The following is a 12,785-nucleotide window of genomic DNA, read 5'->3' as shown; positions in this document are numbered from 1 at the left end:
TACAGTAAGCATAATAAAACAAAACCACAAAACAGTAACAAACCAGCAGCACACAGCAATGCAGGAGGAAGACAGCCACCAAACCAAAGGCCTTGGTAATGATTTTTATTAATTGGAAAGTGTTATCAGGAGCATATTGCACCAATTAATCATACTTCATGCCATTAGTTCCTCGGCCCAATTTAAAGTGCTGGTTTTGACCTTTACGGTCCTGAATGATCTTTGTTCTTGAAGGATAGCCTTCTCTCATATGAGCCCACCTTCATATTAAGAGCTCCCTTAGAGGCCCCACACTGTGTGATGGCTCTATTTTTAATGCAGTGGGCATTTATGCAGGGCATTGTCGGTGGTGGCACAAAAGGTGTGAAAATCTCTTTCTAGGGATTGCCTTGCTTCTTCCTTGCTCTCTTTTAGACAATTGGCCAGTAGTTCTGTTGAGCATTTGGGGTTCTCTGGATGACCTAGTTTTGTTCCATATTTTCTGCTGCTGTTGGCAATTGCCCAAAGTGCCAGCGCCTACTTTGAACATGATGTTACATCTAGCCTGATCCTAAACAACAGAGCAAAGTAAACAGAAGGGAAGAGAGATTATACTATTTTATGATTCATGGGTTATAACGAGGCAACAAGCACCGCCTATCATTTTATAATGGTCATAATAAAAAGATGAGGTGCCCTTGTAAAAAGAAATTTGTTGATATGGCTCATGGGCATTTTGCAAAGACTCAAATACTAAGGATATGGAGATAGGAAGACTGCCAGTCTCAACGAACCTAGTATGGCATTTCCCTCTCAAATATGGCCAGTACTACCTGCTTCTGGGCAAATGGTATGTGATTACTTGAAAGAATTGTAACGTTATTTTTTCTTCTTTCCCCCAATCTCATTTAAGGTATGTTCTTGGCTGAAATCATAGAGAAATACTTTGTGTCACCTACTCTCTTCAGAGTCATCCGCCTGGCCCGTATTGGCCGCATCCTGCGCCTGATCAAAGGAGCCAAAGGGATCCGCACCCTGCTTTTTGCCTTAATGATGTCTTTGCCTGCCTTGTTCAACATTGGTCTCCTGCTCTTCCTAGTTATGTTCATCTTTTCCATCTTTGGGATGTCCAACTTTGCCTACGTCAAGCATGAGGCTGGCATCGATGACATGTTCAACTTTGAGACTTTTGGCAACAGTATGATTTGCTTGTTCCAGATCACTACCTCAGCTGGGTGGGATGGTTTGCTTTTGCCCATCCTCAACAGGCCACCGGACTGTGATTTGACTAAGGAACACCCCGGGAGTGGTTTCAAAGGCGACTGCGGGAATCCCTCGGTGGGGATCTTCTTCTTTGTTAGCTACATCATCATCTCCTTTCTGATTGTGGTGAATATGTACATTGCCATCATTCTGGAGAACTTCAGCGTAGCTACGGAGGAGAGCGCCGACCCGCTGAGCGAAGATGACTTTGAGACCTTCTACGAGATCTGGGAGAAGTTTGACCCCGACGCCACGCAATTCATTGAGTACTGCAAGCTGGCAGACTTTGCCGACGCTTTGGAGCACCCTCTCCGCGTCCCGAAGCCCAACACTATTGAACTCATTGCCATGGACTTGCCGATGGTGAGCGGGGATAGAATCCACTGCTTGGACATCCTCTTTGCCTTTACCAAGCGGGTGCTGGGCGATAGCGGCGAGCTGGACATCCTGAGGCAGCAGATGGAGGAGAGGTTTGTGGCTTCGAATCCATCCAAAGTGTCTTACGAGCCTATCACGACCACACTGCGGCGCAAGCAGGAAGAGGTCTCTGCACTGGTCATCCAGAGGGCGTACCGGGCTCGCTTAATAAGGAGGGGCTTTATTTACCGAAAGAACGTCTCCAATAAGATGGAAAACGGAGGGACAAACAGGGAGAAAAAAGAAGGTACCCCGTCCACAGCGTCTCTCCCATCCTATGACAGTGTGACTAAGCCCGAAAAGGAGAAACAGCGAGCCGAGGAGGGGAGACGGGAAAGAGCGAAAAGGCAAAGAGACACCAGGGAACCCAAATATTGAGATGATCCGTAACATTAATAACTCTAGGAAAAAAGTATGAACGGAAAAGATTGTTTACAAACTTCCCGATAAAATATATATCAATAGTGAACAGCTGTGGAGACACTTTACCTGAAGATCCTATACCAAACATAGTCTGCTTACTGTGTGACCATGTTGCATCTCAAAGCAGTGATCTACCACCTGTTTAACGGACCCATCTAGGCAAATATATTAAAAAAAACAGGAAACAATGCAAAGGCGGGGTAAAAAAAAAAGGATTTTATACTGTTTGGGCAGGTGGATACTGCATGTTCCACATCAGTCAATGCAACTTAGGACAAACAAGCAAAATAAAACACACACACACTTAAGGAAAAACAAACAAACCTGCTGCTTTAGGATTCGTATATATTTTTTCCGAAGCAGCCAAAATGGATTTTATTTTTCTCATTTTATTGAAAGGAAACCCAGAACAAAAACAAAACAAAAAAAACCCCATCCCTTTGAAGGGTTGGGTTGCTCATGCAAAACTAGATTTTCATACTTGACATTTAGTTTAAGCACCAAAAAAACAAACAAAAAAACAAAAAAATTAGTACAAGGGGGAAAACAAATTGAGCAACGACAAAAAGCTGAAACGAAACGACACATATTTAGCCCATGTCATTTAATCATCATAGTTCCTTTGGTATTTATTATCTGCATACTTCTTTATTATATGGGCTTCACCATGGTTTGGGAGATGGGGATAATCAGGTTTTTCAGCCTGCCAAAACTTGCTCAGGCTGATTCCAAAAATAAAATAAAATAAAATTGTGCTCGTTTCAATGCATAGAAATGATTTGCATGATGGCATGCTGTGATCAGGAATCATGCATGAGGAATCATAAAATCACAAGACACTCAATATGCTGTCCAGGCCTTGTGTTAAGCCATATGTTTGAGGCACTCCACTGACTACGGCACACTGTATTGGGAGAGTTACTCTTAGCTATATCTATGCCCTTCCGCCAAGTTACCAATCCTTAGATCTTTCCATGCACCTCCTCTAGGAAGAACAAAAATGTGAAACCAACCGACGGAGACCTGTTGATGTGTATGTTTATTAACCATGCAGCCATATATTTTTTGCACTTTTTAAAAGAAACAGCAAATACGGGAAATGCTGCTCTTAAAAGCCTTCTGATGGAAAAAGACCATGCAGCAATGGTTTCTTAATACAATGTCGCTGTCAAAGAGTGCTTTAGGGCTTCAAGAAAACCCACCCGGTAGTTTTGTTTCCTGCAATACTCACAATTACTCTTTAGCCTCCATTCCGCAGTGTAGGTAACTCCCCCCCCCCCCCCGTTAGAGATGAAAAAGTGCTATCGGAAACAGCACGTTATCTTTCAAAGGTGCAATTTTCAGCAGCTCTATAAAGCAATTTTATCGAGGAGGGTAGGGTTATGATAGGGAAGTTTACAGCACTGTGTGCCATATTTACATGCTGACGGTTGCGTCCTTTGGGATCGTTCTGAAGCAAGGAACTCAACAATGGGGCACAAGCTGATTCCCAGAAAAGTGGCCTCTACTTAGCGTTCTTCCATTGACAGATTTCCTGCAGCTTGCAGTCTTGACATTGCACGGTTTTCTTTGGTTTTTGCATTTGTTTGTTTATTTTTTTTACAGGAAAAGCAAACCAAAATGCTAGCAACAATAACCACAATGTTAAAAACCAACGTTTAGTAGAACATCACACATTTGATGAGCAAAATAGCCGTGTGACATGGGTGCAGCGCTGAGAGAGAAAGTGTCCTATATGTCGTGTGCCTTCACCAACTTTGCATTTCATCCCACATTGTTGTCATAATTTTAACCAGTCCTGCAAAATTCAGGTAGGGATGAAAGAGCTACCTCTCAACAAGTCTTAACTCTAAATTGACGGGAGTCTCACCCTGGCGGGGGGGGGGTTGGGGGTGGGTGGAAACATAATTTTTGTGTTTCTAGTTAGTACCTGGGTATCTCAATATTTTGAACTGTTTCATTGTGTCACCTTCAATGAGTCGATCATACTGAGAATTCAGTTGTGTGGGGTTTTCTTTGTTTTTTAAGGGCACAGGCTTGTGGAGTAGTTCTCGCTGATGGGCCAAAGGTTGTATTGCACTATAACCAAGACTCTGTTCCATCATCCAGCTTAAAAGAGAAGGCATAGGCTGCTATGAATCGTTTAGAATGCCTGGTTGCAAAAAGGGAGGTGTACTGAACTTTTTTTAGGGCGCGATGAAAGAAAACAAGCTGTTTGAATGTGGACCAAATAAATTGTATCTATAAAAGGGCAAAAACACACACACACACAAAATAATCACTCAAAATATTCCAAAAGCAAAACAAACAAATAGCAATGCCTTTTAGATAGCTGGCAGAGGCTTGACCTATAGAATCTCGCAGCCTAGATGCCCACAACAAGGGTCATGTAGAAAGCAAGCCATTCGATAGACATCTGTGCCAAGTTGGACTTTTTAAATGCATAGTCTAGCTATCATGAAATCAGTGGAAGAATTCTGCTGTACCAGATACCACAAGGAACAAAACATTTCTATCCTGTTAGACTTACCCCACTTACTCCTACAATGTGTATAATAAAATAAAAATAAAAAAATACATGCATATGTACAGGCAACATTGTAAACAGCACAACAACAACAAAAGCTGAAAAATGTGGTTGAACTTTTTAAAAGAATATTATAAATACTGTAATATATCATTTTATTTTATTGGCATGCCTTTTTGTAAATAACAAAGGACTACAAAAAATTAAATAGAATGGCTTCTGGCGTATGCCACTGTCCATGTTTAATTTTATATCTATATATAATACATTTTTTTCTCTTTCTTTTTTCCACTTTTGAGACAATGTCAACTTATGTACATCCCCACAGGGGGAGGAGATAAAGCCTCCCAAACACACAGAGCAAAGCTTTATTGCAAAGTTACCTTTACAACAAACGGAAATATTTAGACTATATTTTGGTTCTGAGGTGCAATATATTTTGACCACTTCTATGCAAGATTTGGCTAAATGTCATAATTGTTCTTTAGCTGGACTATTGTTCCATATGGAAAGCTCGGTACATGTAGTGTTTGTGCTGTCAAATTTTACTAAGCAATTTTTAGTAAAAATGCCCTGCAATCTATATTTACATTGGGTCATTATTTAGCGATACTTGAACTTTCTTACATTACACTAGCTTTACTAACAAATAAAAGTTATTAACAAACAGCTTCAGAGCTGAGGGCTATGTCCTACTAAAGTGAATACTTTTGCTTTTTCTAGTTGCTACACTACATTTCTTTTTTTTCCATTTATTTTTTGGGGACAATTGTTTAAACAAATGGCCAAACTTCACAGATATTGTGGAACTTGCTCCGTATTTTTATATGCATCGTAATTTAAGCAAAGCTTAGAATATTGGGGAAATCTTACTCAAAAATTAACAATCACAAAAAGGTAGTTTGAGACATACAGACAGCATATAAAGATATATAGAATCAAAGAATTTGGTAATAAAGAAAGTAGCCTATTAGTTTAACAGGCATGGCCAATGCTTTTTCGAGAAAGCATTAGAAAATTAGAAATTAGAGAAATCTCAAAATCGTTGAGAACAGTTAGAAAATGTACATCTAATTTTGATAGTGCTGATTTTTAAGCTCAACGTTTTGTACTCCCCACCACCACCAGAAAAGGTGCTGTATAGAATTTTGTTGAAATGTTGTTTTTCTGAGAATATTTAAATTAGTTTTTGCTTTTCTGTTCATTTATTTATTTTTTTGGAGTGGTAGAATTAGTAAGAAAAAGCAATCTGGTTTTCTGGGCTGTCTGATTAAATGAGCAGTGGAGATTTCTAATCAGCCAACAATGAATGGCAGGTGCTTTGTGAAACTGACATGGAAGATCTTCAATCAAGTCGCAACCAAGGGGAAAAACACTCATACATCAAGTCATTTGGCATAAATACTATGGCTGGGCTTGCAACTTCTCACAAACTCATGCCAAATCCAACCATCCTCTCCCTCACAAAAAACAAAACCAGAACTTGAGGGTATTATTGTTAATACAATTGAATGGTATAAAAGGCCTTGGAAGAAAACATAATTTCAAGTCTGCATTTATTTATTTTTTGAACACGTATAATTCTGACAATATTCTTTAGAACAGTGGTCAGGTTGTGACAAGTTCCTATATCAAAAATGCTTGATATTTTAAAATAATATGACTGACTTCCTTTGTTTTCCTTCTTCAACTACTTGGATTGTTTTTACGAAGACTCCAAGAATTCAAGTTTTCCTTAACCAACAGACAACTTTATGATGCAGAAATGCTTAGTAAAACTATGTAATTGAGAAGATAATCAAAACTGACTTGTGCATGAAGGGGGAAATCTAGAATTCAGAATACCAGTGTTACAGGAAGTATTGTTCTGATCACTGTTGTCACTTTTATCTGTGGAATTTTTCTGGAGGGTATTATGTAAGGAAATCCTGCTTCTTTTACTCTCAACACATTTTATTATTGAGGGTTTAGAATAAATATTACTCCTAACTTCAAATATTTCTAACAGTGCAAAAATGTGCAATCCAATCTCTATATTATTGTTTCACTAGGAGGAATCAGGAGCTTTTCATAAAGTTAGAAAGCAGAAAATGTTTTGCTCTTCAGGTGGGAAGTTGCATCGAGATACATATGTATATCCCTGTTTTCGTCTCTCTATTTTGTAAAGACATAGGGCAAAAATCATATTGCCCCAGTTTCACCCTACACCCAATTCTCCCATTTAAACTTTTAAGATAAAGGGAAAATGCTGAGGAATCTTAAACTCAAGATTCATAGACCCGTTAGGATTTGCATATCTGCCGTAATCCGTCTTGCAAGTGCAGATTGCCAGTAGTGAATTATCCTTGGGGAGAAGCCATTATTCAGTGGTAAAGTACTTTATTTTCCTACAGAAGGTTACAAGTTCAGTCCTAGACTAAGGTTACCAGACGTCCCCATTTCCCGGGGACAGTCCCCAGATGTACAAATCAGTCCCGATACAAAATCCATTGAAGTTGAAAAGTGTCCCCGGATTCACTGAAAAAAATCTGGTAACCTTATCCTAGACATCTCCACATAAAAGGATCAGGTAAGATGTGATGTAAAAGACCCTCTGCCTAAAGTCTTGGAGAGCTACTGCCAGCCCAACTAGAAAACACTGGGCTAAATGAGCAAATAGTCTGACCCCATATAAATTGGCTGCTCCTTATTAGATAGCTTGGTGGCTCATTGTAGTCGTTATAAGAAAACACACTTTAATTAACTATGTTGCTGCCACTGCTAGCCAAAGAACATGAAATGAACATTCCCAGTTCAACTGCACATGGGAAAGTTGGTTTGATGTGTGTGTTCTGCATTTCAGCGGTTAAAAAGTTTCTGTAGCAATCATATTAACTCCTAAGAATGTAAGGGAACTGGGCCTGCTAGGTTGAGAATTAGCATGCAGTTATTCTCAAATAGATAGTTGTGGCAATTATCAAAGAAGCTGGGTCTGGCCATCCAGAAATCGTCAAATATGGTTGACATTTTTTTCTTGCACTGATAGACTGCGCAAAAACCTCTGGTGATTCTCTGAAGCAAAATGCTGTTGACCTAGTGCTATTCTCCAAAACTTTGTAATTCAAAGTTCAGGAAGCAAAGGCAAAATCTTGATAGCTTGGGCATCTGGGTGCGATCTTGCCAATAATTTTTAGTTAAGACGCCAGCTTGAGCATTGAAAAATAGAGATTCGGTTTTATTTTTATTTTATTTTTTACTCTGATACAAAATCCCCTGTCGTACAGGCAGGGGCGCCGACTTATAAAAAATATTGGGGGGGCCCATACCGGGGTCCTGCCCCGGGAAGTTTTCTAAGAGCCGCTCCCGGCCCGTTGCTGCTGCTGCCGCCCGCCTCGTGGCCCCCTCGCCAGCTGAGGGAGGGAGAGAGACCGAGAAGAAGAGAGATGCATGGTGGGCAAGGCAAGTGCCCGCCGCGCCTCGCCTCCCACCGCCCCTCGTGCCCGCCGCCCCCTCCCCTCCTTCCCCCCCCCCCGGCGCGCTCGCTCGCCCTCCTCACCCCAGCTCTTGGCCGTTCGCCCCAGGAACTCGCCGCTGTTGGGGTTGTAGATGAACCTCCGCCACTCAGCCATAGACTGGCTGAAGGGCTTCTTCTCCTCCTTGGCCATAGCAAGAGAGAGAGAGAGAGAGAGGCTGGAAAGAGAGAGGGAGCTCGAGGGTTCGCGGGCGGCGGTTTTTCCCCTGCCGAAACAACAGCGGCTCCTCAGAACCGCTAAGTAACTCTCCCTCAGGCGCCCGGCGGGAGAGCAGAAGAGAGGAAAAGGAAAGAGGGGCTGGGCCAGTCGCACGCACCGAGCAAAACTACTCGCGCCGCCTCTTTTACTACCGTAATAATTATTTGTTTTAACTCATTAATGAATGTATTTTAAAAGGTAACTATCGTCAAACAAGGAAAATAAAAAATACCAACATAATTTTGTGATTTTACAAAGCATAATATAACTAATAATTTTCTTAAATTATTGGGGGGCAGAGCCCCCCCAAACGGATTTTTGAGGGGGCTCGGGCCCCCTCAGGCCCCATGGAGTCGGCGCCTATGCGTACAGGGTACATTCAGGTACAATGAACAGGCCTAAATGTGGCCCAGTGAGAATGTTTTCTTGGGCCGAGAGTCTGATGCTTGAAATTGGTTGCCTCATGGCAACCAGTACAGGGCAACAGCGTGATCTGATATTCATCATCGATGAACTGAAAGGTGGCTTCCTGTACAGGACCAAGGGGCCGCTTCATATTTCATGTTGTAAAGTATTTTCAGTATGAACGTAGCCATGTTTGAAAATGAGGCATATGTGACCTGTTACGTGTTTGCCGGCACACATGCAAGGTTGCGGTGCCAATGTGGCTCCGAAGCATTGCTCAGTCTCCTAAGCACCAGCTGGTTTGAAAAGCCTGTCTAAACACATGAAAGTTCACATGCACCTCTGGGGGGATGAATGGAGAAAATAGCCTGAACTGGCTCTTATGAACTGGAGAATGACATGAAAGTGAAGGGCTCAGATATCATGGTGATGAAGACCGTAGATAGATGGTAGTTTGAAACCCTCTGGTCTCCATCACCATGTTGAGGACTTCAGTTTCAAGACTATGCACCAGCATGAAAAGGCCTTTACCTGGGGATTGCAGGTAAGCACTCACAATCATGTCCCGTCCGCAACCTTGGCCTTCTTCTGCTACGTATGTTATTACTCCTTCCAAGCCAGAAGGTTCTCAGGTTGATACTGCACTTGCCTTGGTACAGGAAATGGGTAGCTCTGTGGTCCTGTGTGTTCCATGTCCTCTCCTCCTTTTGCCGTCTCTTGCATATCGGTAACAGTCTCTCCATAAACAGTATGTGCTAGGGCTTTAGCTGCACATAGGTCAGTGGAAAGCCACTCCTTGGCTTATAGCAGTTCTGAATCCAACCACCAGACGAAAGTAATATGCCTACGCTTTGCACTTTAAATAATTTGTTCCAATCAGCTGCTTGTACATTTCTCTCTCCCCGCCCCCACTTTTAAATCTTTCCATTTAAAGGGCTGAGATGCAACACCTTCCCTTCATCCGCTAGCTATGACTCCCCGGTTGCCAGGTGGTTAAGAGGAAAACAATTTTGTATTATTATTGTGTTTCTACAAGCTCACAGATGATTTGGGGAATCACACCCATGCACCAGTCTCCTTGTCTGTTCTATCAGGCTTTGTTTTGTTTTGTTTTTATTTTTTAAAAAGTGAGGTTGAACTGGGGCATTGAAATTTGCTCAGAAAGTGACTCGTTTGCTGTGGTTATGGATAGTTGTGCATGCCGCAGGTTCGTTTCTCCTCTCATAGTTTTGTGGTTTGGGTTACATGTTTACCCCCGTTTTCCTCCCACAGTTCAGAATATATGGGATCAGGCACACTTGCAGGCAGAGGAATTCACAGCACTAATGAATAGCAAAATAAACATTTTGTGTTTCAAAAGTTACAGTGATCACCTCCATGTGAGGGTGATGGGGGCTACCCTGAGTGAAGAAGCTCTAGAAGGTGAATGGATCGTCATTCATTAGAAGAGATCCCACACCCTAATTTAAAAAAAAGACAAAACATTAATCCAAAAATTGTGAGTCTCCCTTTAGTAGTGAAAGAGAGACTCTACTATTAAACAAGTTTGGACTTTTGTGATGTAGGACGCTTCCAGACAGGTTCTTATTATGGGATGAGTGCTCCTCGTGCTGACAATTTTTTCACAGTGCAATACTAGCCCATGGTCTCTCCATCCCCTTTTCATTCTGGTGTATCCTTTCCAAGGAAAATGTGAAGTTAAAAAACAAATCTGTGGCCAACATCCCATCTGCAATAGTAAGTCCCTATCTGGAAGCACATATAGAGTAATTCAACAAGGACAATTTCACCAAATATCCAAAGTGGCTGAAATTGGCTTGGAATTATGTGTTGTCGCAGATACATATATATCCAAATTTTGCCGTAGGTTGATGCACGTTGCATTTGTATATAGAGGGGTGTGAGGGTGTGAATGTCTCTAGAAAGTGCATTTTGTAGAGGAGGGGATAGAAACTGCTGCTTTTCAGGTGTTAAGAGCTGAATATTGAAAAACAGAACTATTGTGATTACTGTTTTCAGCTCCACGGCTGATCTGGTGTGCGTGTGTGTGTGTCCCCAAACTTGGGAGAGTCACCTAACCTCTCTATGTGCCTCAGTTTTACCCATATGTAAAACGGGTAATTACCTACCTCACAGGGGTGTTGTGAGGCTTAATTTAATTCACGTCTGTTCAAATGCTTTTCTGAGATTCACAACTGCAAGTGCTGTTTAAGTGTGTATAGGGCAGAGCATGGACTAAGGGGAAAGCATAGTGAGATGGCGCCATTAATGCTGCTAATTAAGAAAGTCACTGCTATCGCTTCTTCCCTCCTTCCCCCCCCCCAGCAGATATCAGGGCAACTATTTTCTTGCTGCACTTTGCTTGTTCCCCACCCTACCCCTCAATAATGTCTTTATTTTCAGCCCCTTTAGACCGTAACCCAGTAGATTTTATTCTGCTTTAAGACACACACACACACAAACAAACAAAACAAAGCAAAGGAGGAAAAGGAGGAGTTTTGGGGAGGGGAGAAAGAGCATGTGTGTGGTTTTTTTATATAAAAAAAATACCTACTTCAACAAAATAGCTGGGATGAAAGATGAATACCGTCTGACTTATTTGATTTCCTTTGTACTGTACATCTTTTTACTTTGGAATTTGCAATAAAAAGGTATGTCCATCTTGTTTTAACCTCTTCTCTTGGATGAAATGTCATCTGTCCCTCTTACTTAGCGGTCAGCGCCATTCCTTGCTGTCATCCTAGCTTTCCTTCCCATCCATGTTCACGGTAATCCCCAAGGCTGCAAGCAATTCTGAAGGGTTGGCTCTGGGCTCCATTAGTTCAACTTCAGTGCCACGCTTGCAATGGAAGCCTGAAATCGGGACCAAGTTTTCACAGTGGCTTCAACGGGACTTGACTGCATTTAGCTGAGCCTGGATCCAAAAACCAACCCCTCCCACCATCCAAAAAAAATCAGCAGATTCCAATAAATTCACTAGTCTCAAAGAAAGCAGCCTGATGACTACAAGATGGGACTGGGTGACTAGAGAAAGTGGCTTCTTTACTCTTCTGAGTTTCTGGTGGGGGGGGGTGTTGAATCGAGGTTTCCCCAGCCTTAGTCTCCAGGATTCTAACCCCAACATCATGCTGGCCCTCAATTAGAGTAATAGTTTGAAATTCCAGAGAGCTGCAAATTCACGGTGTCCAACAAAGCTTTTTGATTTTAAGAGCATCCCGTCCAATTTCTCCTGTAGAATCTGCTTCCACATGCATTGCATGCTGCCTTTTACATTCAGGAGAGCTTCAACATTTGCGGGCAGTGCAGCACTGCCGCGGAAATGTTGCTAATGGGCACATGCAAGTCAGCCTGAGCCTTGGTCCCTTCTCCATTGCGCAGCGATGACGCAATTCTTTAGCCTCTCCGTGGATTGCCACATCAGTTAGGGGCACATTTCCTTCTGATGGTGCTGCCCACATACGGCGCACTGAGCAAAAAAGGAGAGGCCCAGCAACATCATCAGACACACCAGTCTGTTAACATGGATTGATCTAATTGCTGATAATTGGTAAAACAGTACCGAGCAGAGCTCAGACGGTTTGACTGGGAAAAACTCGGGTGCCGACACTGCCTCCTGTTGCTTTGCATGGAAGCTGCACACAACATTAGCGCATGCTACTCAGAAATGGCTCCTTCCTGCTTTTCTCTTCCTTTGCTTGTGCATTATTTCCATCCACAGCATGGGCACACTTTGAAGGAATCTACAGAAATTGCTCCAAGCATAAAAGTTATTTAGAGAAGGGTCTTTAGACAAAAACATGCTATAGATCAGGTATTTGACCCTTCACATTGCTGAGCTTCAACTCCATATCACCCCTTGTCACCTGACTATGCTTGCTGGGACTGATGGGAATTGTAGTTTTGCAACAGCTGGAAGGTAAAAAATAAAATAAAAAGCACAACAATGGTTGCACCCATTATAGTCTGCTGCAATGTTCCGAGAAACTCAATAAACCAATCAAGTGACGGTAGGAAAAGAACCAAACAGATTAGCCTAGTGACAGTAAGAACAGACTGAAGCT

At 42.1% G+C, this 12,785-nt stretch overlaps 1 protein-coding gene across 1 annotated transcript in view; it reads left to right on the top strand.

The window, feature by feature from the left end:
- The window catches only part of SCN8A (sodium voltage-gated channel alpha subunit 8), a 110,245-nt gene extending 98,845 nt beyond the window's left edge, over positions 1-11,400 (top strand). Inside the window, exons 27-28 of the mRNA XM_079965330.1 lie at positions 893-7,872; positions 8,692-11,400. Coding sequence (XP_079821456.1) covers positions 893-2,037 — 1,145 coding nt within the window. The 3' untranslated portion in view covers positions 2,038-7,872; positions 8,692-11,400. The remainder of the gene's footprint in view (positions 1-892; positions 7,873-8,691) is intronic.
- The last annotated feature ends 1,385 nt before the right edge of the window (positions 11,401-12,785 follow it).

Source organism: Podarcis cretensis (assembly GCF_951804945.1).
Source record: "Podarcis cretensis genome assembly, chromosome: 2".
Lineage (NCBI taxonomy): Eukaryota > Metazoa > Chordata > Lepidosauria > Squamata > Lacertidae > Podarcis > Podarcis cretensis.
Note: the sequence above shows the minus strand (reverse complement) of the source record. Positions and strands in the feature narration are given on the sequence as shown.